The sequence below is a fragment of the Cygnus olor genome, chromosome 7 (genome assembly GCF_009769625.2).
Source record: "Cygnus olor isolate bCygOlo1 chromosome 7, bCygOlo1.pri.v2, whole genome shotgun sequence".
NCBI lineage: Eukaryota > Metazoa > Chordata > Aves > Anseriformes > Anatidae > Cygnus > Cygnus olor.
In genome coordinates, this window is record NC_049175.1 from 21,728,433 (window position 1) to 21,755,776 (window position 27,344).

Here is a 27,344-nt window from a genome sequence, read left to right on the forward strand (position 1 = left end):
AATATAATGCACATAAGTTGAAAGTCAAAAGGTTAAGATAGCTTATAAGTAACATTCTGACACTTTTATACAGATGGACAAAAGGCATTCTACAGGCCTGCATCAGTCTTCCCTAATCACACAGGAAGAACCCAACCTATGCAGAACCTTTGGCAATAGGGGGACATACCTGGGATGAAGCTACAATGAAAAAGGAAAGCTATTAGTTACTACTGCTTCAAATTTTCATTATTCAAACTCACTCTGAAATGTATATATGATTTTGCTTTTTCCTTCCTGTATCAACATTAGCTTCCAATTAGTTGAAGTAGGAGACAGGAAAGAATACCTCCGTTCTTTTATGGTATACATTAACCCAGCACAACCCAATTCTTTACTCTTTTACTTTATAAGCAAGTCAAAACTACTCTAGAGGAACAACAGAAAGACAGGTACTTCTGGTTGCTGACAAAATTCAACCAAAAGCCTGGTAAAGCCCTCTTTCAACAAACAGCATTTAATCGTTTGTATTGTGTAAAAAGAAACCAGTTCCTTTGGTTAGGGCAATGGAGAGAGGCATGCTTAATCAGCAGAAATAGAACAAACAGAATTGCAGAGAAAATACTTCTTGAAAAGTAAGAATACTACATGAAGTCTGTGAAGTGTCTTACATTGTTTATTACCCCGCGTATCTTATCTGGTTGAGTTCCACTCCTACAAAGATTTATTCGCGTGGCAATTTTAGTCAGTGAGACAATTTGAAGTGCACAAAATCCAGTGCTAGCTCAAAGAAAGCTCTTAAACCAAGGACCACATTGCACTAATTATATTGGTTACGCTGCAGCATTCGGGTCTTAATCCTAACCCATGTCTTTGCTTAAGGAAGTATCAAACAGCTAACAGTGCAAATAAACCTAAATCAGAGCCCACACTTCTGAAGAGCAGGAGGAAAAGATTCATACCAAAACAGACACAATCACACATGTAGAACAGAATAAAAAGAGCAACTGGAAGCAATGTACAAAACACTGTGGGTTTTTTATTGAAGAAAATAACCAAATCAGACCACAGTTCAGAAAACAAAGAGAACCCATGAACTTGCTGTTTTGCAACTTTTGAACCTCAATTGCTAGCATCTTTCTGACAAATCAGTGCTCTAGGAAAGAAAATCCAGTTGTAACATTATTCCTCTCTTCATGGTATAAGTAATTTCTTAAGAAAACTATAATTCTGCATGTCATCTTTTAATTGATTTTAAAGTCTACCTGCAATTCAACCAGATGGATTCCTTTAAGAGAAAAGGAATTGCAAGGGGAAATGGCAAGACAGCCACATGATGTTGCTCTGCTTTCCTTCAAGAAAGGCTACACATCAACCCACAGCTGAAAGAACTGCTATGCATTCAGCAAGTAAAGCATACCAATTTGTTAACTAAAGCATGCTAAAATGACCACTACACTGATTCTTCAGAGCATACCTGTGCAAACCTTCAACAGATTATCCATCACATTTTGACTAACACCTTTAAATACTAAAAAAAAAAAAGGTCAAAAGTGACTCTGCTGGTCAGATAGCAAGTATATTGGAGGAAGGCACTGTCTTAAGATAGTAAAAACCTACCACAAATCACCACAGAACATCCTCTAAAAACAACAAAAAAAAGCAATCTGAACCCTCAGTATAACCAAATTGCAAGAGCAATCCACACATAGTACTACTGAAGTCAAGAAAATAAAGCTTAAAAATATTAGCACATCTTTGCATTATGGCTCACATTAATGTGAGAACAGGCAACGATACAGCTAGGAAAAAGCAGGTGCATGGCTAAACACTTGTTTTTTCTTTGAAGACAGCAGATTGACTAGATTATCACCACTAGATATAAATCGGAAGCTATCTAATGAAATGTTTATCCTAAAAGTAACAACTTTTAAAAAGAAAAAATCTGACAGCTTCCAAGATTATTTTTGAATGAATCAAATATTTACATCGTCTGGGCTTTCCATCAATGTGGGCTTGTCACTGACTTCACTATGACAGGTACCTGTTTAATAACTTTCCAAAATCTTATCACTTCAAAAGGCAACTGTCCAGTCAACATAGTAAAAAGACTGCACAGTAAGATTAACAGTGAATAGTTTTGTTTTCTCATATGTTTCAGCAACAGTAACTCTGAGTCCCAGGGAAGCCCTCTAAGGCGGCTACGGGGGTGCTAGGTACAGGGTCACTGCTAACTGACGGCCCCGCAGTAGCACCCCAGCTGTTAGAGAGCTACCAAAACAGCAAACTGACAAGATACAAGTACAAACTTTAAAACAAACTGAATTTCCACATTATTTCTGCTTATAAACAAAGCTACAGAATTACATTTAACAAGCAAATGATACAGGAAAAAAATCTATGTACTTAAAAAAATAAGTTTTTAATCAAATCTAGCACCAGAACCTACTAGAGAGTTCAGCATCTTAATTTCAACATTACCCAGAAAGAATGAAAACGTCTGAAATATGCATGAAGAAGCCAGAACACCTGGTCCAAGGGCTGCACAAGACAGCTCACAGAGCTTATGAACGTTCAGTTGGCAGAACTGCTCTTAAACAGTGCAGAGACAAAATTCACAGAAACAAAAGACAAAATTAACTGAATAGAAAACCTGAAAATACACAAAAAAACTTCTACTTTAAGGCTTTTTTCAAATAGGTATTTGAAAAACATAAGGACTCAGTTCATAATGCTGACATACAAGGCACAGTAATTTCACTGTAAAGGTTCAAGATCCTAAAACCATTCAGCATTGAGTATTTCTGGGTATTTCCTTAAAAAAGGTAAATGTTTTTGCATTAAAAATACATACAGCACATCAAATGGCCTCTACCTATTAAAATTTGACAAATGCCTTAGGACTGACTTCCAAGTAAAGTTTCTCTTGCACACTCAGAGCAATAGCTACAATTTCTAAGGCATTTCCAAGTAATCTGGTAATTTTAATTAAATTTTGAAAAATGTTTTTACATTGATTAACAAAACACACACTGCCAGAATTTTAATTTTTCAAATGGAAATTCCTATTATTCTGTGATTTAGGCATTAAAAACATGAATAAAGGGATTAAAATAATAACACCTCATTATTTAGACCAATAAACACTGCGTTCAAGTGCATTCCAGGAGTATGGCCCTTTACAGAATTCTGCATGCAGAAAAGGATGGCATTTTAAGGCTATTACCCAGCCTGTTACTTAAACATGAGCCAGAAGAAAAAATGACAAAGATGGAAATTTCAACCTGGAGGCAAGAAAGGATCATGATAATCACCCAAATTAGTTTCTGGAATGCCACAAACCAGAAAACTCTAAACAGCAGTGTCATTTTGTGTCATGGTCACATTAATTTCTCCTCCCCCCTTGCATTCATGCTGTAGCAATCCTTCAACTAAGCATAAAATCCTTAGCTAGAAATTTCAAGCAACAAACTCATTACACCTCAACGGCTATTTATCCTTTTTATTAGAAGTGTGTTGCTTGTCAAAAAAGTAGTACAGACCAAAATTATGCATGAAAAGTAAGGAAGATGGAGTACAAGGTCCTAAAAGGGAAATGAATCCCAGGCAACAATGCTGAGATGCTACAGACACTCCGTACTAGAGAAATCCAAATTGCTTTATTAAAGGTGTACAACCCAAGAGCCCAGCGAAACCAGATGTCCTCTCACAAATACATAATTTAAGAACTTTCTCTAAGAGCTCTGACCCTTCTGTATGAAGCAGTGAATACTTTCCAGTCTACAGCAAAAACTTACTCCCAATACAACAGTACACCACCACTCAGTGTGACCACCTACTTGGAACAGAAAGCGAATTTTTTCCTTCTAAGAACCTAAATATTAGATGCAAATGAAAGCCTTATTCACTGAAAAGCTATTTTCTGCATCCTTCACTACGAGATCTCAATTTAACACTATGTTCTTTGTGTGAAATTATAATGCATTAACAGTTACTCTTAAGCTTTTGCATGTTTTCTTGCTACCCAAGAAAATAAGTGCCTGTGCTTAGCAATAAGGATAACAGGATGGAAGAAGAGGCACTTCAGGCCTTCAGAATCCCTACAGAGAATTAATCCACAGGTTATATCCCCCAAAGTGAAATATCAAAGGTTTATCTTGACCATAGCTACATAAAACATGAGAGCAGTTATGCATCATCTTGATAAATACCAGATGAACAAAAATGGGTTTCTTCCCTGTTTCTTCTAATGTAACCCCACTGTATAAACACAGTATGCAACCCAAAACTTCTTTATACTGACTGCATCTTGAAGTCTTGGTTATTCTAAGCTTCTACTACTGGCATCTTGCTCCTTGGTACCACTCATTCATTGTCTCCCACACAATTGTTTCTAAGTCTCCTATACTGAGCCCAATAAACTCTTGCATGACACCTGCAGTCTCTCTTCATACCTCCTTTTATGAAGCCTAGGTACTTCAAACTTCTTCCCACTGTCCTTGTTGTTAAGTCAGTCAGGGACATCTTCCAATTATTGTAGGTGATCAACTCTTCCTACTAAATTTGGAGTAACAGAGTCTTTGAAAAGGACCAGAGATACAAACTACAATTTCACAAGCTGAAAGGATGTAAGACTATTAAACATACATCAAACATCACATATGCATTGGGCATAACAATTACAGAAGAGTGAACTGGTTTGGCCACCAAGTAAAAAAAGAAATTTAGTTAATGAATGTTCACTTAAATCTTTCATGACTTCTTCCACTTCTTTCTAGATGCCATGTGGTTCTAATGGTTTTTGCATAAAGTTCGCTGTAACACTGCCATGAACAGTGCTTTTGCTAATGCTGGGAAGGCTCTAAAGCCTCTTCCAAGATAGAGGAAACAGGACACTTTTACAGAATGTAAGCTTAAAAAAAAGCTGCAAAAATATCACAAAAGATTTGTGATTTCTGCAGCCTTCTGCGTGTCAGTCCCAATTACTGTTACAAATGCAAGAGAAAGGGTTCAGTTTTCAGTTACCATCATCTCCATTACATTGATTTACTGCTCACAACACAGATAAACACCACCTCACAGACCTATCCCAAAAGGCTGAATTAGGGCTTCATGATGTGATAAAACAGCCATAGACAGTAGGGCATCCACTCAGAATACCACAGTTTCCTTTGCCTTCAAAATAACAGCATGCTATGTACCATCAGACTACAAACTTCAGGATGGAAATAGGATGGAAAGGAGTTTTACTTAGTTTCAGAGGAATTGATTCTGCAACATTCAACCACTCAATCTTCATTCTTCCCTCTTCCTACATAATATCTCTGCCATCATCCTCCCCCTTATTTTGTCTTAACTCTCTTCCCTTTTATTCCCTAAGTTCACAGAAAATGTCAAACTGATTACTTTCCTGATAATACTTCTAAAACTACCTCCTTCCTGCTACTTCTTGCAAAAACATTCCTAGTTCCTGACTCCTAGCCTCCTTGACAGCTATTGTTCTAAATTATAAACTCAATTCTCCCGTTTTCCTAAAATACGGTCAAAAAACACTTTCTCTCCCCCCACAACAACTCACTTTTATCCTCATTCTGAAAGAAACTGAAATTCCTCATCATCCTCACCTTCCAGGCTGTGCAAGCTCTGCCCCTGCCTCACATAGCTTTATGTCTCCAGCATCTGCCTGATGACAGCCTGCATTTCGCTAAATCCTTTTTTCCTTAGGGGTGACCTGAAAAGGAGAAAAAACACCAGGCTTTAAGCTTCCTTGTGCTTAAAGCTTGACAGGTGTTATCAGCAGAAGACTGATTCCTTGTGGGTCCCCACCTTCTGAAATACCAGCCTATATCACACCTGCTAAATAACAGGTTATTTATTTTGATGTTTATAGGGGAAAGTCTTAAGGGCTTCCTGGATGACTCAATGCTGTACATCAGGAATCTTAAGCCCTCAGCACAACATGGTGAAAGTGCTACATAAGCAAATGAAGCCATAAAGAGAAAATAAACCTAAGAAAAGTAAACATGCTTTCTCCCCTAATCTTAAGTCACAGTAGTTTATAGGTTGTGCCTTTTAACAGCGCTCCAAAAGGCGACCATAAGGTTTCTCCAGAGACCATAAAACCAGCAACAGACCACGAGAGGCCGAGGTAAGCTGAGCTCACCTTTGGGTGCTTCACTCTACGAGCACATCAATGCTTCCCCTATCCCCGCAGGGCCTGGGCAGCCTTCCCCCGACCCCCAGCGCCCTTCCCGGGGCCCCTTCCAGCCCTGCCCTCCTCCTCCGGCCCGGAGCCCTCCAGAGCAACCCCCCCACACCCCGCGGCGACACCGCGGCCCTCCTGAGCCCTACCGATAACGACATCACGCCGGCGCCCGCCACATTTCGCACTGATTTACGCCAGAGCTTGCCCGACTCCGCGTCCTCCCCAAAACCAGAGAGCCCTGCCCCTCGCACCGGCCCCCGCGGCACACGCCCATCCCGGGGGTCCCTCAGCCGCCCCCCCCCCCCCCCCCCCCGTACCTGTCCATGGTCTGCTGCAGGGCCAGGCCCGGCTGCTCCGACATGGCCGCCCCGGGCCCCACGGCCCGACAAAGGCGGCCCCGAGGGAGCCGCGAGCGCGGCGACGAGGAGGCGGAGAAGGGAGCGAGGAGCCTGAGGTGCCCTCCCGCCGCACACCGAACTGGGCGGGCCGCGCGCTCAGGGGGCCGGGGCCTCGCTGCCGGGCGCTGAAGGCATGCAGTGGCGCCGACGCCTCTGTGAGGTGAAGGCCGAGCGCAGCCGCAACGCCCGCCACCGCCTCCCTACCACCGCGCCTGCGCCCTAAGCCGCAGGCAGGGCCCCGGAGGCCCGCCGGGAAGTGTAGTCCTGCCGCCGCCCGCCTGCGGCCGTTTAAAGGTCCGGCGGGGCGCGCCCCCTGCCCGCCGCCCTCCCTATGCCTCTCCTCGCCGCCTTCGCGTAGTGGCCGCCCGGCACCGCGCGCGGGGCAGGTACGGGCCGCGGGGCCGCGCTCGCGGACAGGTGTGTGCGTGTGGGGGGCACAGGTCGGCGCCGGCCGCGCGCCCTCTGTAACGGCCCGGCCCCGTGAGGGGAGTGGGAAGGGGCTCCCGCCTTCCTCCTCCTCGCGCAGCGACCGTTACTCTCCTCAGCGGCTGAGAGGAGGGGAGCGGCACAGCCCCGCCGCCGCCTCCTCACCTCACAGCCGTGGGCAGAGCGAGGCCGTCCCCGCGCCCCCCCGGGGAAGGAGGCTCCCGCCGCTCCCCCCCCGTCCCGGCAGGTGCAAGGTGCAAGGTGCGGGCGGCTCCCGGCCCGGGCTCGGTGGGGCCGGTGGCCGCGGGGCTGCCGGCGGCGGGCGTGCTGCCGCCCGGGGGGCAACCTTCTGAGGTGCTGCTAAATCCGTCGTCACAGTTAGAGCGTTCCGGGTTCTTAGGAAGGTCTGTCAGTAACGGCCAGCTTTGGGCTTTCCTTTTCAGTTTTATGTATGTTTATGTATTTATACATATGTATCCACATATATATTAAATATTTACCTCTTGGAGTGAGATCTGCTACATGTAACTAGCTCCTGAAACCTTGTGTAAATGACAAGGTTGCTTTGTTACACCACAGTTACGGGACATGGCACTGACTGGCTGCGCACCTGCTCTGGGCAGAGAGGAGCAGAAATGGCCTGGTGGCTGTGTGCAGCTCGACGGGCCGGGTAGAAGGCGTTCTTTGGCCCTGCTGCCTTCGTGAGGGGAAAACCAGCCTGGTTTGGAGAGTCTTTGGTGAGAGAAAAGTGTTGTAAAAGCGTGCGTTAAAAAGTGAAGTTTTGCACCGTTGTCAGATTATAGAATAATACAAACGTAGAGGTTGGTTACACTGTTGGTCCCTCAGCTCAGAATGCAGTAGACCCGGTTTCATGTATGTTTTTCTGTTTTCACTGTTTGTGCCTGACCTTATTTTTCCCAGATCTTATTTTCCATTTATCCTTTAATAACTGGACTTGGACTTGTAAGCTGTATTATATGTATAGAGTAGGGAGGGTGCTGTTTATTTTCTAATTGCTAGACATACCATAAACAGGATTGCTAAAGAAGCTACGTTGGTGTATATACTACTTATAGGAAGAAGGCACCATGTTGACATCCTGTCCCAGAAAATGTATTTTGTACTTAGTCTTGGGACAGTAAAATTCAATTTTGCTTGCTCCGCTGAGAAGTCTTGGGTGTACAGGGGCCTGAATAAACCATATGGGCGTGGCTTCCTGGAAGAGAACCTAATAAACACTTTCCCAATTATAGCTGTTTGTGAAATACAAGAGCAATATTAGGTATCAGAGTTCCCAATTCCTAATCTTTGGAATAAGTCAATTGTCTACTGGCCAAAGCACTAATCAGATAGGCCAGCCAAATGCTTAGGTTTTATATATTGATTCTTAAACCTTAGAAATCAAAGCAGGGATGCTGGCTTTATCCATAGGACTTTGTGACTTGTGCAATTTCTGTATTTCTGTTCTGGGGTTGAGAGGACATGCTAGCTACCTGCCATTTAGGATAAAGCTATGAGATCATGATCAGCAGTAATGACTGTGAGCAATAGTTACTTGAAGAAATGTAACCAGAATCCAGAATCAGCTGGCTACCATGCGAGGCTGAAGACAAAGCATGCTGCTTTGCTTTACCTCTGTTGGGTAGGGAGGGTTGAGGAGACTGATCAAATCTTGAATATCAAGTCAAATAGTAAATGCTTGGTAGGTATGTACGTTATATTTCTTTGCAAACATGAAATACAAAATCATAATGGCAGACCTTGTAACATCCTATAAATAGCTTAGAAGTCCTGGAACCCAGAAATTGCTTTGTGCCTTTTCATTTTTCAAGACTTAATTGAACAGCTTGGGGTATGGGTTCTCAATTTGTCTTCTCAGAATCGAAGTATGACATTAAAATACATATGTAACCAACTGTTTCTAAATTTGAGAGAACTCTTCTTATTCCCTGAGAGAGCGAGAGTTGTCATTTCCATCCTCATTTCTTCCCCCTAGCAAGACCAGATATGCAGCTGCTCTATTCAAGTGCTTCCTTTATTCGGCCCAACAATCTCCTTCTTCAATTCACTCTCCCTCATCCCCTTTTTCTCCTCCTTTTCTTTCCACTTTTATTTTTTCATGCTTCCTTCTTTGCAATGGCAATTTCCACTATAAATCTCAGGTTGCCTCTCAGAGCTATTTCATTTGTTAAATCATTGTTTCCCTTAAAAGATTCCTCTTTGTTCATTCCTTCCATCTATGTGGTGCCCATTGCACTGTCTCACTCGGTCCTCTCTTACCTTCACCTCAGCATTTGGGCCTGGAGAGAACTCCCCTGGGAAGCCTCCCTGTTGCCAATGCAAAGTGAAGGACAGTGACTGCTACTGCCTGAGATCCGACTGGGCTCAGCCGCACCGATGCGGACTGGAGGTGGCAGCCATTTTGAATTAAATAAAACTGCACGTTTGAAGGCAAATGCAGAACTAAATGAAAACCACTCAAAATAACATGAGCTATTTAGGGCTTACATTTGGCTATCAGATATATTCCCAAAGGTCATCCGTTAAAATACTAAATTGATAATAAACTTACACAGATTTAAGCTTAATAAAGAAGATGATAATTAATGTAAGAAGAATACAGAGGTATATTAAATATTTACCTAACTGTTTCAGCAAGGCCTGAAAAAGGGTCTGAATAATGAAGTAGGAGTTCTTTAATACAGTTCTTTTGATGTGACAACATTAAAACTAGTGGAAGTGTTCACTGTTTTCAACAAAGTTAAGTAACCTGGCAATATGAAAGTACTTATTCTCTTTTGGCAATGCTGCCTTTTAACTGCTATGATGGCAGCATATAAATTAAATGACAAGACCAGTTAGCCATTCTATATGTACTTGATTCCGTCTTTTAAAAGACAGGGAGCCCTCAATTAAGCTCAAATGAAACAAATGTTATCTGAGAAAAATATTTTTACAATAAAACTGAGTTTTTCAGTAATATAATACTTCATTTTAACCTTTAAGCTAGTGGACTATTCACTTTCTGGCAGAAAGACTAGCATGGGTTGTTAGCTGTAGTAGGCTTAAATTACATTATAATGAATTTTGTAAAATAAAAATATACTCAATACAATGTTAATCGAGTTAGCTAGGCTTATATGGGCATTTCTTACATTTGTTTCTTTGGAGCTGGCCCTGGTCAAGTAATTCAGATATCAGATTGAATGAAGCTCTTGTGTTCTGATACAGCTGTTATTATCTTTTAATTTCCAATTATGAAAGTTGGCTGGTAGAAATAAAAAGTGTTTTTCTTCTAGTGGCTAATGGATCAAAAACTGCCTTTACAACTTGGCTCTCTTTGGCTGTGGAGTGCTTCTCTGTTTGTGAATATCATAATGAGCACTCTCCTTATCTTAATAATTGATCTACAAAGTGAAGCTGTCTCCTGGGAAGAACTGACAGCAAGGGCGCGGTCCTTCCACGCAGATCCTCAAAGCATCTGAAAGCAATAACCCCAAAGTAAGAAGGGACATAAGGGAGGTGTGTAGAACAACCAGAGCGAGCCCTATACTCGCTGCAATATTTAAAAAAAAAAAAAAAAAAAAAAAGAGAGAGAGAGAGAGAGAGAGAGAGACATTTTCAGCTGCTGTAAGAAAGCAGTCCTGGCCCTTGATGATTCAGAGTAGGACAAACAGGTTAGAGCAAGCGTTCTGAAACTCTTAATTATAGCATTGATTTAAGGCAGGCAAACCACACAGTCCAACATAAACAGACAGTAGAAAGCAAATACAAGGGTGTTTTAACAACCCATTTTCAGCTACCCGAGTTTATCTTTCTCAGCTTTAGTCATCTCTCACCCATAAAGCCATGCATATTTCATATTTTGAAAAATCAGCCTGCAACTTTAGAAAACACTGATATTTTCACGTTTCTGATTCCAACTATGTGATTTTCATACACGCATTAGCATTTTTCCAGAATGATCAGTATTATAATTATCCAAAACAAAAATCCAGAATAATTCGTGGATCAGTACAAGACAGAGTACAAATGCCTGTAAATTAAATTCTGAAAATATTATCCGACCTATGTCAATCATCAAAATGTGAATCCCTTATAAGATAAACTCCTTTCAGGCTGTGTATTGAAGTGGAGGTTGGAGATACGTGGGCAGTGGAAGGGAGGCAGTTGAAATGAGGAGCTGCAGCGAACAGAATGGATGCAATGTTAAATAGTAAAATTTTCACCTTCCCATTTTTATTTTTATTTTTTTGAAGAATTTTCAGAGTTGTAACAGTAACTGAGTAATGAAAAAAATGGTAACTTGGGAACTGGAAGCTATTCATATAGTACAAGTTTTTGCTTATGTGCTGATTTTAATTTGTTTTAAGTTTTCATATTTGCCCTGTTTGTGTTTGGGTCAGAATATTTTTAGAAATGGCATTAGGACAAGCGGTTTCTTAATAATTTCTTCAAAGCGACGTGACACAATCTCCTTTGTAATAGCTGTAATCTTTTTCTAGCTGGTATGAGCTCACAATTAATTTCTTGCAGTAAAAGTTCAGAGTTCAGGAGAAAGTTTGGAAATACTGGAAGCACTCCTTTGGCCAGCACTCGTTGCTCTGCCCAGGCAGCCATACGCTCTGGGGTTACGAGGCGATGCGTTGGGCGCTGCCGAGCCGCCCTCTGGGAGGCCGGTGCTCCCAGCCTGGCCGAGACTGCAAAGCCCAGAATGCCATGGCAGAGCATGCGCCGAAAGCTTCCAGTTGTCAAAGTGCTCTTGCCAGAGTGGCCGAGTGTTTGTCATATACCAAACCCGAGAGAAGAAAATAAATATACTGGCAATTTGTTGAGCTTTAAGTAGAGAAAATCCTAAAGGTAACTGTTCCTTAAGAATTTCTGCATTGACTGCATGGGTTACTGCATGCAAACGGAGCTGGTATTGCTGTGGGGATATAGATTTCCTGTACTGGATTGTAAATTTGCACAAATACTTACACCAGCAAATAATTAAGAGGTACTGCATATTAGTCCAGCGTTAGGCATTGGTGGCCTGCCTGTCAGTCATTTATCAGCCAGTGTTTTTCCATTCAGACTGCCTTCACTGCTAAAGGTAGGTCTTGACCTTGACAAGAGAGTTGAATCGTGCAGTGATTTTACCTTTAAGAAGTAATATGAAAATGAACGTGGATTGCAGCCCGTAGGATAAAGTTCAAAAGCAAATAGCTAAGTCAAGGTACATATTGGAAGCCACTGCTGTGCTAGCCACTATAGATAACTCGGTGACTAACTGATTTAAATATACTTTATTGACGACAGAATTTTAGCATTTCAGCTGCTATATTTTTCGCTCTATATTTTTATACTGATGGCTCAGAACCAGGGGAGGGATAAATACTATCTTTTGATCTCTCTGATGTAGAATCATCTGCAATTTTATGCAGCCACAGGAGTAATGGTGATTTTGCCATAAATGCAGCTAATGGAAAGCTACCCAGGGCTTGGTATATTATGGCTTACTGCAGCATTGCTTTAAAATGCCTCTCAGGGTTTTCTGCACCCCCATCGGCAGCAGCAGAGCTGCCTGTTACAGATGCAATAGTTTCCTCTGTTCTTAGGATCTTGCCTTAATGTTGAATCACAATGTAGCCTTCACGGACCCTGACTGGTTTCATATTGAACAGGGAAATAATAGGGAGCAAGCGGAGTAACTTGGCTGATAGCAGAAACCTGTACTTACCTTCATTTTAACTAAAAAGGGTGTGAATGGCTTAGAGATTTAAATACGAAAAATGTTAAAGGTGCACACGGACCAGCTGAAAACTGTCCCTGTCAAAAAGGGTCACTGACTTCACTCTGCCACCTTTCTTAACCGGTGAGTTGATTTGGCTGAACTTTCCCTTGTTACATGAAAACAACCCTGGAAAGAAGGTGGTCTTAGGGACGCTGACCTCACCATCAGCTCAATACAAGTGCAATTAGGTATTCAGTGACGACCATCTCTGACACAGTTTCTCAATTAAAGTAAGCAGGTTTGGCTCATTAAAATACTTTTGATATGTATAATAATCTTGTCAGTTGACTAGAAGTCTGAGAAATATGGAGGTTCCTGTTCTAGTTTCATGCAGTTGCTGTTCATTGATGTCTGTATATGCATTATTATTGTGGTTTGAAATATTAATCAAAGTATGTTATCGGATCTGCTTCAGATGAAGCAGCTTTTCTAGCAGATACGAGGTTCGGTCACGCTACATGAATTTGCTTCTTAACGTTTCAACTTACGTCCACATTTGGCAAATAAATTGCTTGGCTAGTCTTTGTCTTGCGCACTTAAAGATGGCTTTTAGAAGGTGGCACGTCTCCACTGAAAACCCTTCAGTGCGCCCCATTTTTCTTTCTCACCGTGAAAGCACCAGAAGAATTACACTCTAACAACACCTCCCTGCCTGCTCCTCTTGGCCTTGCTCTTCCCTGCCGGCAACCCCGGTCGGCTTCCAGCGAGGGGCTGGCCGAAAGCCGGGGACCCCGCCGCGGTCCCTGCACCCTTCGCCCCTGCCCAGGCCAAGTGCCCGAAAGCCCGGCTGGTAGGTGCGGAAAATAGGCAGCCGGCTCCTTTAAAGGTGCCCTGCTAGAGAAGGGGGTGGAGAAGAGCGAAGCCTGGTGTCTCTTTAACCTTGCTGAAGGACGCAGCAGTATTTATTGACGTATGCAAATAGCCAGGGGGAGGAGGTGGAGGAGGAGGAGGGTGCTTGGAAAAACAGGAACCAGAATCAGTTTCTCATTGCAGGGTGAGAGCTCTGAGTTCCGGTGTAAGAGAAAAGAGACGTGGCGAAATTGCTGTATATCTCTGCCCTATAAGCACATCTCTCATTTAGACTGAAGGGAAACAAGGCATCAAAAAGGGTGAAGCATCTTAAAAAAATATTTTAAAGGCTATCTAGCACGATCAAAGCTTACATGTTCCTAAATGGGGGAGGGGGAAGATTACGGGTTTGCCTCGCAACTTGCTGTAGCGTAGCACTAGCAATAGGACGAGATTTTTGGCCGGCAAATGATTAAAACAGCCTGCTTTGTGGTATGAATGACAATGTTAATAATCTGTCTTTGTGGTTTTTTCCCCTACTGTTTCAGCTGCGCAAACCATGCAGGATGATTTACTGATGGACAAAAGCAAAGCCCAGCCCCAGCAGCAGCGGCAGCAGCAGCAGCAGCAAGATCCAAACTCAGCAGAAGCCCCCTCTACGCCCATCTCGTCGGAGACGCCCAAGCCAGAAGACAACAGTTCAGTGACTAGTATCGGCACATCAGCTCCTTCCCAAAATAGCAAGGAGAAGATGCAGATGGAGTCTCCCATTTTGCCTGGCTTGAGCTTTCACCAGCCTCAACAAGAACCTGCAGCCGGCACCTCCTTGTCTCCCTCCTTCAGCAGCACCTGGTCTACGGGGACCACAAACACGGTGGATGATAGCTTTTTCCAAGGGATTACTCCAGTCAATGGGACAATGCTTTTCCAGAATTTTCCACACCATGTCAACCCTGTATTTGGTGGCACTTTCTCGCCTCAGATTGGCCTAGCTCAGACTCAACACCACCAACATCAGCAGCAGCAGCAGCAAGCTCAGCAGCAGCAGCAGCAGCAACAGCGGAGGTCACCTGTGAGTCCTAATCAGGCACCTTTTGCCCAGAGAAATGCTGCTTACAGTCATCAGCCCATCATGACCAGCAAACCGTCTTCCTCCTCTGCCTCCTCATCTTCCTCCTCCAGCTGGAATAACCATCAAAATGCAGCTTGGAGTACACCTTCCAACCCTTGGGGTGGGCTGCAGGCTGGTAGGGACCCTCGAAGGGCAGTTGGAGTGGGGGTCGGCGTGGGAGTGGGGGTCGGCGTACCCTCCCCCCTCAATCCCATTTCACCCCTTAAAAAGCCGTTCTCCAGCAATGTCATTGCCCCTCCGAAGTTCCCACGGGCTGCACCCTTAACCCCCAAATCCTGGATGGAAGACAACGCGTTCAGGACGGACAATGGCAACAATCTGTTGCCTTTTCAGGTAAATGACTACATGTACCTTCTATGTGGTGACAGCTATCACACGGTGTATTTATTGCAGGGGGATATTTCACTTTATTGTTCTACCTGAGAGGCATCTCCATAATTCATATCTGCACCAAATTGTCACCTCATATGAAGGAAGTGGGGTTGATCCTAGGGGGTGCATACACAAAAATTCCAAATTCTGGCTCAACGTTAGGTCTTATTGTTCTTGTAATCTGTTCTTAAATGCGACTGTTGTTTTTTTTTCTTTTTCTATATCATCGGAAAGGTAGTAACTAGCCTTTCTACATGAAAAGCAGGTTTGGCAGACTATGTTCTATCGATGCTCTTTGTATAATAATTATTTTTTATATTCACCCATATGTGAGAAGCAGGAGATGTTAAAATAGCTTGCTTCAATTTCCTAACTGGCACGTAAATTTTAACTGAAGGTGCTATTTGACCTGAAATCCAGTTAATTATTTTATCATCACTGAAATAATTAATTGTCTTTATGTTGGGGAGTTTAACATGGAGGTCTGTTCACATAAGGTATACATATGAAAGGCTGTATATGTCTGACGTACAGCCGTGCTGTTATATTCACGGTGGATGCTTTGAATACATCTAGAAGCAGCGTGGGTGTGTATGGAAAGAGTGGCGTATCTGTCCTTTCCAGTAAGGAAATGCCTAATACAATTGACGTGTTTTAGAAATGGCAGGGAGGTATTGTATAAAATAAACCATTTTATGCTGTTCAAAATATTTGCAGAGAAAAGAGACAATAGGACACGACCTTCAGAGCCATATTGCAATGGAGTCTATTTACTAGCTACATAGCTCTGAAATATTTAAAGCTGCAGTGCCCTTCGCTGTTGGTTTTTTTTTTTTAAATCTATGACGACAAGGCAGATCAATTGCGGCTGAAACTGGGCCACATAGAAAATTTGCAATTTTAATGCAGAACAAAATCTGTCATGGTGCAAAATCCATTTTAAGTTGAAAAAAGCAGAGCATGTACTTGCAGCTATATCTATACAAGGTGAAGTGAATCTCAAATTTCTGCTAGGCTAGCTGTTTTTAGTCTCAGACATATCAAAATTTTCTGGTTTGGATTACAGTGAAATCATTCATATATGCTTTCTCCTTAGGTAATAGCTTTCTCAGTAAACTAGAAACTCTCAAACATTTTTAACTTAGCAGTTCTGTAAGAATGGCATCTAGCTCGACACTTACTATTAGAAACAAAATAAATAAATAAAATAAGATCCCCCCCCCCTTCACTTTGTTGAAGTATGCATTCCTGTGCACTTTCCAGTCCCATTCAAAGAGGGCATCTTATAGTCAGCCCTGAAATTTCATTTTGCTGCTTCATTCTATTTAAAGGGAGAGTTGCTAATTTTTTATTGGCTACGCTAAATGAAGGTGGAGTGGCTTCTGTTAAACTGCTGGGCAATGTCTCTAGCACTGAAGTCTGGAGAAAGGTTATACTTCAGATGCAATATGCCTAGTGAAGCTATTAGGTTGCACAGAATGCCCTAGCATAAAAGCTGGTGAATATATCTCTCAGTCCTTGTTTTAGGAGTGAGAAATGTTTCAATTTACGACTATTCTTTCATTTGTCTCCCTGTAAGATGTTACAAATTCTGCTAAATTTGATTTAATAGGAAAAACAACAGTAAATTGTCTAATTTCTGTGGTTTGCTCAGTAAAACATCTTTTTACAACGTTACATACAACACTATGTATTTACAACACATACGTACAACATTATATATTTATTATTGTGACTAGAAACTGTCACAAATTAAACTGTCTGGTATTTAGTCATCACTGGGGGAAAAAAGGTAGATAAACACTTTAAAGAGAAGTTCCTTTGATTTTAACTGAGGTTTTGAAAAGGTAATGTATTAGTCAATGTGTGAACTTGGAAACTTCTTTTTCTCTCTCTGAATAAAATCTGGTATTTTTCTTTTCAATTGAAAGCAAATACTTAGACTACTTTCAGCACCAGCTCAAATAACGGTCTGATTTCAGAGACTCAGAAAACTTGTACTTTTTTTTCCTAGTAGATTTTTTTTTTCTAATGAGAAGTACTGAATTTTGTGTACAAGGTTGTGATCTGGATCAATGTTGATTGCTCCTATGCTTCACAACTTGCCAAAGGAATCTTGAAACTGTCCTTCTAATAGGAGGCAACTGTTCAATGTACTGTTTACTGCGTTGATAAAATGAAATTCATAAGAGTTTAATATTTGCTGCCTGGATTGTTGTTGTGTTTGTTTGTTTGTTTGTTTTTCCTCAGAGAAAATGGGTAATATGTTGACTGAGTAAGTTCTGCTTGTCAACACTATCAAGTAATTCTGGCAGGCTTATCCATGTACATCTGCCACCCCTCATAATTGAAGGGTTTTATTTGCTTCAGAAATACCTTTCAGTGAACTTACCGTGCAAGTAAACATGTTAATTCACATTAGCAAGTTCTTTGTGGTAACTCATTCTTTTCTCTTACCTTGAGATTATAAGACCTTTTAAACGTTTTGGTTTATATTTATTTCATTATGAAGATTTGAAGTTCTAGGAAAAAAAATAATTGGAAAATATTTCTTTAAGGGACATGTGTATAAGGCGATGCTAGGTGTCTTTGTTCCCGAATTAGAGTAATAGATCAGTGCACCCCGTACTCATGGCAGCTGCCTTACTGGTTTTGACATACTTGTGCTGAATAATATGAGAACACTTAAAGTATTAGTTGGTAAAAACACTGTTGTCATCTGAAGCGTGGTCAGTGCTGAAAGGCAACTGAAAATGCTTTGAAGGGGACTGTTTTCGTATTTTCATGGAGGAAAACTGATTGCACTACATTAAAAAACAAACAAACAAAAAGCAAAACAACAACAAGCAAACAACAACAACAAAAACACCTGAAGATCCAAAGCTGATAGTTGCAACGGAAAGCAAAAGAAGCAATTGGTACGGAATGAAGTGTACTGCAGCAAGTAAGGGTTGGAGATGAGTTCTCAGGAATAGACGTGGAACAAGGCCAGATAGAAAATACAGAAATGCGGCCAATCTGTTCTGAATATTCTTTGGCTTATGGGTGGTTCAGGCCAAGTTCCTGTGCTGTGATTGTCATGTGACAGGCAATAGTGTTGTGCCATTATGCCAGGTTATCCTCCTCTCTGGCATTTGAGGTTGACATTAACTGATTGTCCCTGGGACCAGGGCCACGGTTCAGTTCCTTTTTTACAGCAGAGCAGTGGGGCTTGAAGAGAGCTATTGTCATCTCATGCTTCTGAGCTGCTCCCAGAACTCTTGTCCTTCAGTTCTCGCAGGTGAATGGTATATTTTTTTTTTGGCTTTTGTCCATATGAATATATTGTGACACAGCTTGTGGGGTTAGGAGGATTGATAGCACTTGAAATAGATCCTTGGAAGCGTGGATAAGAAATTTTCTTTACTGTGGAGAAGACAGAGAAGGAGTTAAATGCTAGGTGCACAGTTGTTAATTACACAAGTCAACCATATGGAAGTTTAAAAATATTGCTGTAACAAATAAGTGAAAGATTTGCCAAAAGTTGTGCAAATTTTGTCAGGTATGCTGCTTTTCTAGTAATGTTCCTCAGAAACAATAAAAAATGCACAATTGCAAGCTGCAGATTTAAAAGCTGCATAGCACTTTGGTGCTCTGAAGATTCTGGCATACAGCAAGTCAGGCTTGACAACTTTATTGATAGATACTTCTCTAACAACAACAAAAAAAGTGGTATTTATTGTGGATAAAATAGTTTTAATATGCCTTCTTTTGCAGAACCTGTTAATTGCCCAGAGATCAAAGATAACTGGGCTGCAAAAGTTTTGTTGTTATTGTTGTTTTCCATTGGTTTCAGTAGGAATTAGTCTGCATCCAGATATAATTTCTAAAGTTAGCTTATAATTTTATGCACCTTATAAAAAAATAATATTCCAAACATGCAGCCAGTTTGTTGTAAATATATGGATATATGCAGAAATATGTGCTTGTATGTATGTATATTTAGAAATTTAGATTTAGATGCACTAATTAGTAATACGTTATCAGGCACAAGTACTTCGTCATGTGTAGTACTAAACACATCGTAGCTGTTTACTGAGTGAAATGACGAGCAATGGAATGGCCACTGTAATGTTTATAATTTTAGTGTGATTTTCAGCTGATGATTAACAGACAGCTCCTTAAGAAGATATTTTCTTTGAACACTTGAAGTTCTTCGGGCCTGTGATATTAGCTCATACCTAGCTTTATCCACTCCAGTGCAAACTTATATTTATAATAAATTGTGTATGCACACACCTAGGTACATATAAAATATACATGCACATGCTGTAGAATAATACACAGAATAATTGTCCTCATGTCTTAGGGAAAAATATTAAAATATATTATTAGCTTCAATTTTGTAACATTATTTATGAGGAGTTTTTCAGGCTAAAACACTCTGTACCCTGGTGACTGTATTTTTAAAGATTTTGTTTAAGTCTAGATATTCTTTTCAACCAAAAATCGTATTATGCAGCAAGTCTATCATAAGTTTATTTTTTGAAACACTACTTCTCTGCTCTGAATTGGACGTTTAGGGTGCTGACAGTGTGGTAGGTAACTGTACATAATATCGGTAGCACTACCAGTATCTTGAAAATAATTTCTTAGTGTAGTCTAATCTTACTGTTTCTTATCTGATGATACTCTAGTACTGACAGCCTGTGAGTATGTGAAACAAACAAACAAATGCACACAGAAGACCCAGTTGTGGAAATAAGTCTGCTTTTCTACTCCCCCCCTCATCCCGCCGCCTTACGTGCTTCTTATGTTACTATTGCATAAAATATATATAACACAAAAAGTAGCCTGATTTGGAATAAGGAAGTGTGAGAAGGCATGTTGTGGTATCTCAGTAGTCTTTCAGTATAAAAGCGATAACTAATACCTGACATTCTAGCTTTAGTAGTTGTGATAACATCACAGTTTTTTAGATATTTGAATTTTAAATGTCTGCATTTTCAAATTAATTAAAACACAATAACATAGAACAGAATAATAAAAACATCACTGTTTAATATTAAAAGTGTGATGATTTGAGTTCTAATTACTTATTTTATTGATTTTAAGTAAACAGTTGAATCATAGATAAGCCCTCATTCCACATTAGTGAAGGTAGAGTGAAGGTACAAGTTCAATATGCAGGTGATGGTCTGAGCAATTCCATATAGAGAAGGACTTCCTCAAAAACCTTAAAGGTAGTAATGTAGTACAACAAAACAATAATTTGTCTTAAAGGTTTGCTGAAGAAATTATCTGCCTTTCCTTAGGGAGATATGTTAGAAAGTGAAGAGCATTTTGCTATTTCCCTTCTTGGATTGTCTTCCCAGATTTTCGTTTTTCTGCCTAAAGGCTGCTCTTGTGAATTGAATGTAAGAGGAAGAAAAACATGGAAAATTAGCGTTTTCCTCTTTTAGGTGATTTTCAAGGAGAAAATATGAGTTTGCTGTATGGATGATGAATGTTTCCATTTCTTAGCATTTGGTAAAATAGCTCTCCTTTCCTGAAGATCAGTCACGAGTGCTTCCTGGATGAAGCACAGCAAGGGGAAATGAAAAGATAGCACTGCTTAGTTTGAAGTTACATGGGGATTTTAACTAGAGACCTGAGTTTTGCTTGGACTGGATAGACTAATGTGCTTTTCAAGACTTTCAAATTAGTCTGAAGGGAAAAATACCAAAACTAGCCAGTGGTGATCTTTTAGAGAGATTCAAAGGCTCTCTGGCCTTTGTTTTTCCTACTTATCTCTTGACATAGTGTTAGGAGTTTGAAAATACCATTCATAAATAAAATATACTTGTCGTAGAAAATTTATCAAAATGTTATTCCAAACTATGGCATAAACTCCCAAAGGAAGTAAAGGCCTTGATAAACGTCACTGCTTTTTCCCTAAATAAGCATGTTGTTTTGCTTTTGCTTTTATAATAGTAACATGTGATATGTTATTTAAGGAGAAAGATCTGCTCAAGTCCTCTAGCATAATGGCAGTTAGCAGTCTTCAGATGTAAAATGTATTTCCTTTCTTCCCTAGTTCTCCCTCCCTGTCTCTCAACTCCCAGAAATCAATATAAAAAGCTGTTTATGTGTAATTGTTGGTTGCAATTACCTGCTCAAAGTGGAGCACTGTATTCCGTAGGCAAGAAGGAGGATTGTTTGCTTGTATTCCATGTCTTTGAAAAATCATGCTTTTACTGTCAGAAGGTATCAAATGCTAGATAAAGAAATTCCGTATGGTCTTCAAGTGAGGGGATGACAGGAGTAGGTAGGATTTACTGCATTCTCTCAGAGGTAATTAGATTTCTGGTCCCCTTCTAGTCCCTTACAAGCCCAAGGTACTTGGTTTCACAAGATGCTGCCTGAAGTAGGTCTTGCTACTTCCTGTCTCAACCTACATGGTCAGTAAGGTGGGATGGAAATGAAATTTCAGAAGGGGCAGGAAGCAGAATGTTCTAGTTCCTGTTGACTCAGCATAAGGTTAGCTAAATTCCCCTTTGGACTCCTTCTGTTGCTGCATGGTCTAATAACTTCCCTTCTGTAGGGAAGCTTCCTCAATGTCTACATATGCTTAGAGATTATATTTTTTTTCTTTTAGCCAATAATAAGAGTAAGTGAAACACACAGTATGAGAGAAATAAACAATGCATATTGCAAAGCTTTAGGCAAATTTTTCATTCCTAGTAATGAACTTCGTGAAAAGTGTGAAATCTGTGTATAAATATGTTTACACTATATATGCACATGCATAAACAGATGCATACAGTTATGTATAAACAGTTCATTTTCTTCAGAAAACAATTCTAATAATATTCAATGGCTTCTGCCTTAGAATTAATAAAATAAAATTGTTGTTATTGACATAATTTACCTTTTTCAAACTTAATGTCAAACTTTTTTCAGTGGTGTTATGCAAGTTGAAATGTAATAGTTCACTGTTCTTATTGCCTAACAGGTGTGTCAGAGCAATGTTTAGACTCTTTAGATCTTAGGCTATTCTAACATTTCATACATTCTCTAACTAGGTTTAAGGTACCATGTTTTTTAATTATTTCTGCTTTATTTCATTTTTTCTTGTTTCATTTTTTAGAAATTTAAGCAAAGAGCAGAAGCGTTGCTTTTAAGCAGTTATTAGAATGTACATACCAATAATAAACAAGTGTTTTAAAGTAATTAGATGAAAGTACTGGTTTTGTTTATAGAATAGGTCTTCATTTGTGTAACCTCTTTACTACTTGTAAATTTTAGACTTTTAAAAAATGTAGGCGGTGAAATGCTGCAGAAAGTTTACCTGTGTATCTTCAGACTTGGTCATCATTTTCATTTGCTTTTTCATAAACTTCAATTATGTGATTCTATTTTTTCCATTAAGTTCGCAGTATTATTTGTAAAACACAGCTAACTGATGCCTTCCTTCTTCTCATTATTCAACATGACTTTGTTTTTATTGCATGCCTTTCAGAATCATCTCAGACATAAAATTGTCAATTATTCTAAGATCTTACAGAAGAGAAGCACTGTACGGATCATGATAGATACTGATTTGTCTTGTCACATTAGAGTTAGCAGGAATTACACCACTCCTTCTTCTCTAAAGATGTACGTAAGAGGCACTATTTGGAGAAATCATTTTCTTCTCAGTGTTCAATCTGAGAACACTAAAAAGCTTTTTCTTCTGAAATATTTAGCATACATAGCTTTTTATTCAGTACAGTACATCCACTGACTGCCTTTGTTTGCTGCTTGTGTGAATCTCAGAATAGGCACCAGAAAGTGAAGAAAATAAATTATCACATGTGAACAGGTCTAGTTACCAGGCAATTATTCAGGAATTAAAAACTCTTCATCAGAGAAAAGAAGAAAAATATTTAATTTCCTCAAATGAGACCCGCTTTTGTCTTCTTTCAATTGCCTGTGTTGTTCTCTGCACATCTTCCAAATTCTGCATGAAACAACATAGAGCTTCCATAGACAAACAAACTTTACTCAAAAACATCACTGCAAAGGTTTATTCTGGACACTGGATGAAACGGGTTGCATTGGAAAAAAGATCTGGATCATATACTTAGCTATGGTTTATTCATGCAGAATGGTACAATTTAAATTGCACTAACAATATTGCTTCTGCACTTGCTATCTCTTTGTATGGCTTTGCAAAATTCAGAGCTCTTTTAAATTTCCTAGAGCTTAAGTCAAATGTTTAAGCAAAACCACAGATTGTCTTGCATGTTATGATGATGACATTCATATGATTCATCAGCCAAGTTGGAATCTTTTGATCAACACCACAGATTGTTCTTGGATTAACAGAGTTAATGAAAGTAATGTGTGTGGAGCACATACTGTCAGTGGGTTTCAGAGACATTTGACGTTTGGGATTCCTGCCAAGGTTTTGGATGTAGTGTGATTTTGTGGGCCTAACCCCTTTTTCTTGTTTCATCCAGCCTTGAACTGTTCAACTCATTCCTTTCAAACTTCCCTTCTACTTCTTTCTGTTCCTGCTTTTTGATCCTTTTTTTTTTTTTTTTTTTTTTTTAAATGAAGCTTCTCATTTGAGTAGGCCTTCTCTATTCTGCTTTGTACATCAGAGCTTAAAGCTACAGGGCAAGGCCCAATAAACTTCTGTAGTCATAAGGTGAATCACGTTCACTTGCTCTGTGTGGGAACTTAATGGCATAAGGGGTTTTAAATAGGCTTAAACAGACTTAGGTAAGACGGAGTTGTCAGAAATATTAGATGAGAGTTCTAAGTTATCGTTTGGTTAAATTTGCAGAATTTCTGTAACACACACTTAGTTTGAATGTACTGAACTGATTTTGTTTTCCCGTCCCCTCACCCAGTTTCCAGAATGTGTGACTTGGGATGGATTTTCACATGGATTAACATAAAAGCATTTCTGGCATAAGAAAACAGTATTTTTGCAAAGTTAGAAACACATTATTTATCTAACATGGACATTTTCTCTCTTATATAATTTTCTTTTATGTCACAGTTGTAAGCGGATGTTCTGGTGAAATTCACCCTTCCTACATGGAAGAACTATTGTGAGATGTGCTGGTCTTAAAAAGACACCCTAAAAAGTTATTTTTGGCAACAGTGTGAGCAACTTAAAGCTGACCTTTTAATGAGAAATGTCATTCAATTTTAGAAAGTGGCACTATATATAATGTAAAATATTTCTGAATTACTCATCTGCTGAAGCTCGTTTGTGTTCTCAGAGTGGTAAAGCCTTTTTTGCAAGTAAGATTTGCTTCCTAAAGGCAGTCTGGAATTATGACTTCTTATGAGAGTTGTGAAAAATAAAATGTAACAAACATTTCATTTTAAAAGACTTGAATGATAAAATAATATTTTGGATTAATTGAAACTTCATAATTTCTCCTTGGAAGTTGCTACTTTGTTCTTGAAGCAGTGGAAACATTTTAAGCTCTTACTGCTGTTGTTTGATAACTATTAGCAGGGGAAAAACATAAAAGGAAGAAGTTGCCATTTTGCCTTGCATGGTTACATAATTTTTACCTTGTGAGATTTAAAAAGGACAACCTAGTGTGTCTGACTTGATATTAAGGAATAAAGTTTACATCATAGCTATAACACCAGTACTCTACATCATCTCTACCATTTAGTTTAGTTTATTAACACGTACAGTATAAATAAACTTAGGAACAGGAATGGAACAAAATTGCTCAGTTAACTTACAATATCTCAGAACAGTGCATTGCAAGTTGTTCTACTAAATGCTCGATCACCTCTGTTTTTTCAAGCCTGCCTTCCACTATCATGACCATGAACACCCAGTCATTCCCTTTCTCTTTTCTAATGACCTTTTCTATTTCTTGCGAACTAAATCTTTTTCTGTCTTTCCTGTTGATCTACAAAAAAATTAATAATAATAATAAATCCTTCCAGATCATTCAATTAAGTATTAAGAAGGCAGTGTTAAGTTGAGAAAAAATATCTGGAAAATGTAACCCTTATTTTTATAAGTAAGTATGGTACTTTAATTCAAGTAATATGTTTTGCGTGTTCAGTAATATTTTCTATCTCATGCAAGTATGACAAGCTCTGCTTAAATTGCTGTGAGCAGTTCTTTTTTGTATGTTATAGTAGTCCAGGTGACCTTACCTCTACTTAGTTTATTAGGTGGACACCTGCAATGTAAAAGGCAGAAGTCTAAACTTTAAAAAGTTTATCATATGTTAAGCAGCTGGAAATACGGTAGAGAATTAGCAGCATGTGACAGACAATCATGAGCTGTTATATGGCCTTACAGCAGTCAAAAGATCATACTTCAGAAACTGTAAATCTAACATTCTAACTACTGTGTTCCCTGTGGTTTGACAAGGAAGCGTTCTCCACTGAGAACAGAGCTTTTTAGGCAGATCCTTCAATGCAGTATTTTGTCAAGGAGATTTGTTAAATGCATTAATGAATTAACCTGTGGGTAGCTAGTATTATTGCCGTTTGCTACACGACCTTTACAGTAACTGCACATTTGTAAAGGGTTAATAAATGATTAATGTATTAACTAATTATTAGGGTTCAGTACATTAACAGATGGCTTGTAACCAAACAATATCATCTATTGATGTGCTTAGTAACCGTTACGATCTATAATAACCAAGTCTGTCAAATGTTTATGGTATGCTTTATGGTTTCGAGATTTTCTTTAAAGTATTTATAAAGATACCTTTTAGTTTTAAATTTATGATCAATGTAACGGTCCAGTATTTCATCACTTTAAGTGATTCTCGTATTTGTGTATTTGTTCTAGGCTCGTTTGCTTCTTCCCATGTCGTTGAAAAAAATAATAATTCAAAACAGTGAAACATCTCATAGTAACAGAAAGGGCTTTTCTTAAAACTCAAAGCCTTAAGCAGTGGATAACTGCAGTACAAAGACTAAAGCTGAACAAAAGGATGGAGGAAACAAAAGTCAGGGATGAGAAAAAGTAGGATTTTCATAATGCAAAATGAAAGTGAAGTTGCAATGTTTCTTTGTATGGTATCCAAGATGACGATGTACCTGTTTGCCTTCTGTAGGTGAGAATTTCAGCAAATGAAACCTTGCAGCCATTAGGCTGGGTTTTGCGTTTCAGCAGCTTGGTGATTCCCGCTGTTTTTGGCTGCCACTAAATGAATCCGTACCTGTGATGTCTGGGAAATAAAATCGACCGTAATTGTCAGCTGAGCTAAAAAGTCATGTTTTGATCTAAGCTACTGTAGACAGTCTCTTGTACCTTGTCTAAACAGGAACACGCCCTTCTGACATCATTTCACAAAGTAGAAATGGAAGATATAACAACTTCTTTTGTGTTAGGCAAGGGAGAAGTAAGTGACTTCCTGTGCTCCATTTAAAACTACTTGAAAATGGATTGCAGTAAGTTTTATGCTTTGTTTGGAAGGGTTCAGTTTTTAGAGAATGTTCTCTTGGTATTTTGCCTTGTTTTAATATAAGCTTGAACTGGTATTGGTTTTAAAATACAGCTCAGTCCTTAGTTCAGTTGGACATGTAGATGAATAGGAATAATGTAAAAGAGGGAATACAATGAAAATATCTTATTTTTTTTGAATGCAGATGTGGAAAGATCCAAAAGGCATCCCTACTAGAAGTACCCTTTTTTATAGAGCCTGGAATTTTGTTTGCCTTTTCAGTTACATTGATGCTTATTATTTGTAACTGTCCTGAAATTTACTAAACTCTTATCTTTCCCCTTTCTGTGTCCTTTCTGGTTGCTGAGGTTCCAGTTTATAGTGAAGATAAGAGTCTTTGAGCTCATGACCTTTTAGTTAGTAATATTAAATATCATCCTGCTTTGCTGCAATTCTTCAAATTCATTCAGTTCTTTCTGTATGATAAGCTGGTCTCCTGTATATTGATAGCTTGCAAATATCATTAGTGTGTTCCTATGTAATACCAACTTTATTGATAAATTTGGTTTCAAGATTTGTTTTTAAGAAACTCCATTAGTAACTTAAGGTGATTTCTGCTCTCTCTTTTTCCTTTTTTGACCTTTTCTTTCTTATCTCAATTGCACTATTTACCACTTTTTTTTTTTTTTTGGCCATTTATATTGTTACTTTTGCTTGTAGCACTTTACGAAGTGCCATATTGAAGCCCTTGCTGGATCAGCTGTATTGTACTCTTTCAAGAACCAGGTTTCCTATTCTGCAGGACATTGTATAATTATTATATGATGCTACATTATCTCTAATTTTCTCTTTCTTAAATATATCCTTGAATTTCAAT

At 39.4% G+C, this 27,344-nt stretch overlaps 2 protein-coding genes across 14 annotated transcripts in view; one reads left to right on the forward strand and one right to left on the reverse strand.

The window, feature by feature from the left end:
• The window catches only part of MARCHF5 (membrane associated ring-CH-type finger 5), a 29,058-nt gene extending 22,248 nt beyond the window's left edge, over positions 1-6,810 (reverse strand). The window contains exon 1 of one of the 2 annotated variants that reach the window (XM_040563826.1): positions 6,502-6,810. In XM_040563826.1, the coding sequence (XP_040419760.1) occupies positions 6,502-6,545 (44 nt within the window). In that variant the 5' untranslated portion in view covers positions 6,546-6,810. The remainder of the gene's footprint in view (positions 1-6,501) is intronic. The other variant, XM_040563827.1, reaches the window with a different exon arrangement.
• Positions 6,811-6,853: 43 nt separating this feature from the next.
• CPEB3 (cytoplasmic polyadenylation element binding protein 3) overlaps positions 6,854-27,344 on the forward strand; it is an 89,656-nt gene continuing 69,165 nt past the window's right edge. For 3 of the 12 annotated variants that reach the window (XM_040563822.1, XM_040563815.1, XM_040563823.1), the window contains exons 1-2: positions 13,721-13,778; positions 14,122-15,038. In XM_040563822.1, coding sequence (XP_040419756.1) covers positions 14,133-15,038 — 906 coding nt within the window. In that variant the 5' untranslated portion in view covers positions 13,721-13,778; positions 14,122-14,132. Of the gene's footprint in view, positions 7,000-7,463; positions 7,746-13,655; positions 13,779-14,121; positions 15,039-27,344 lie in introns of those variants that run through there. The other 9 variants (XM_040563820.1, XM_040563821.1, XM_040563825.1 and 6 more) reach the window with 8 other exon arrangements.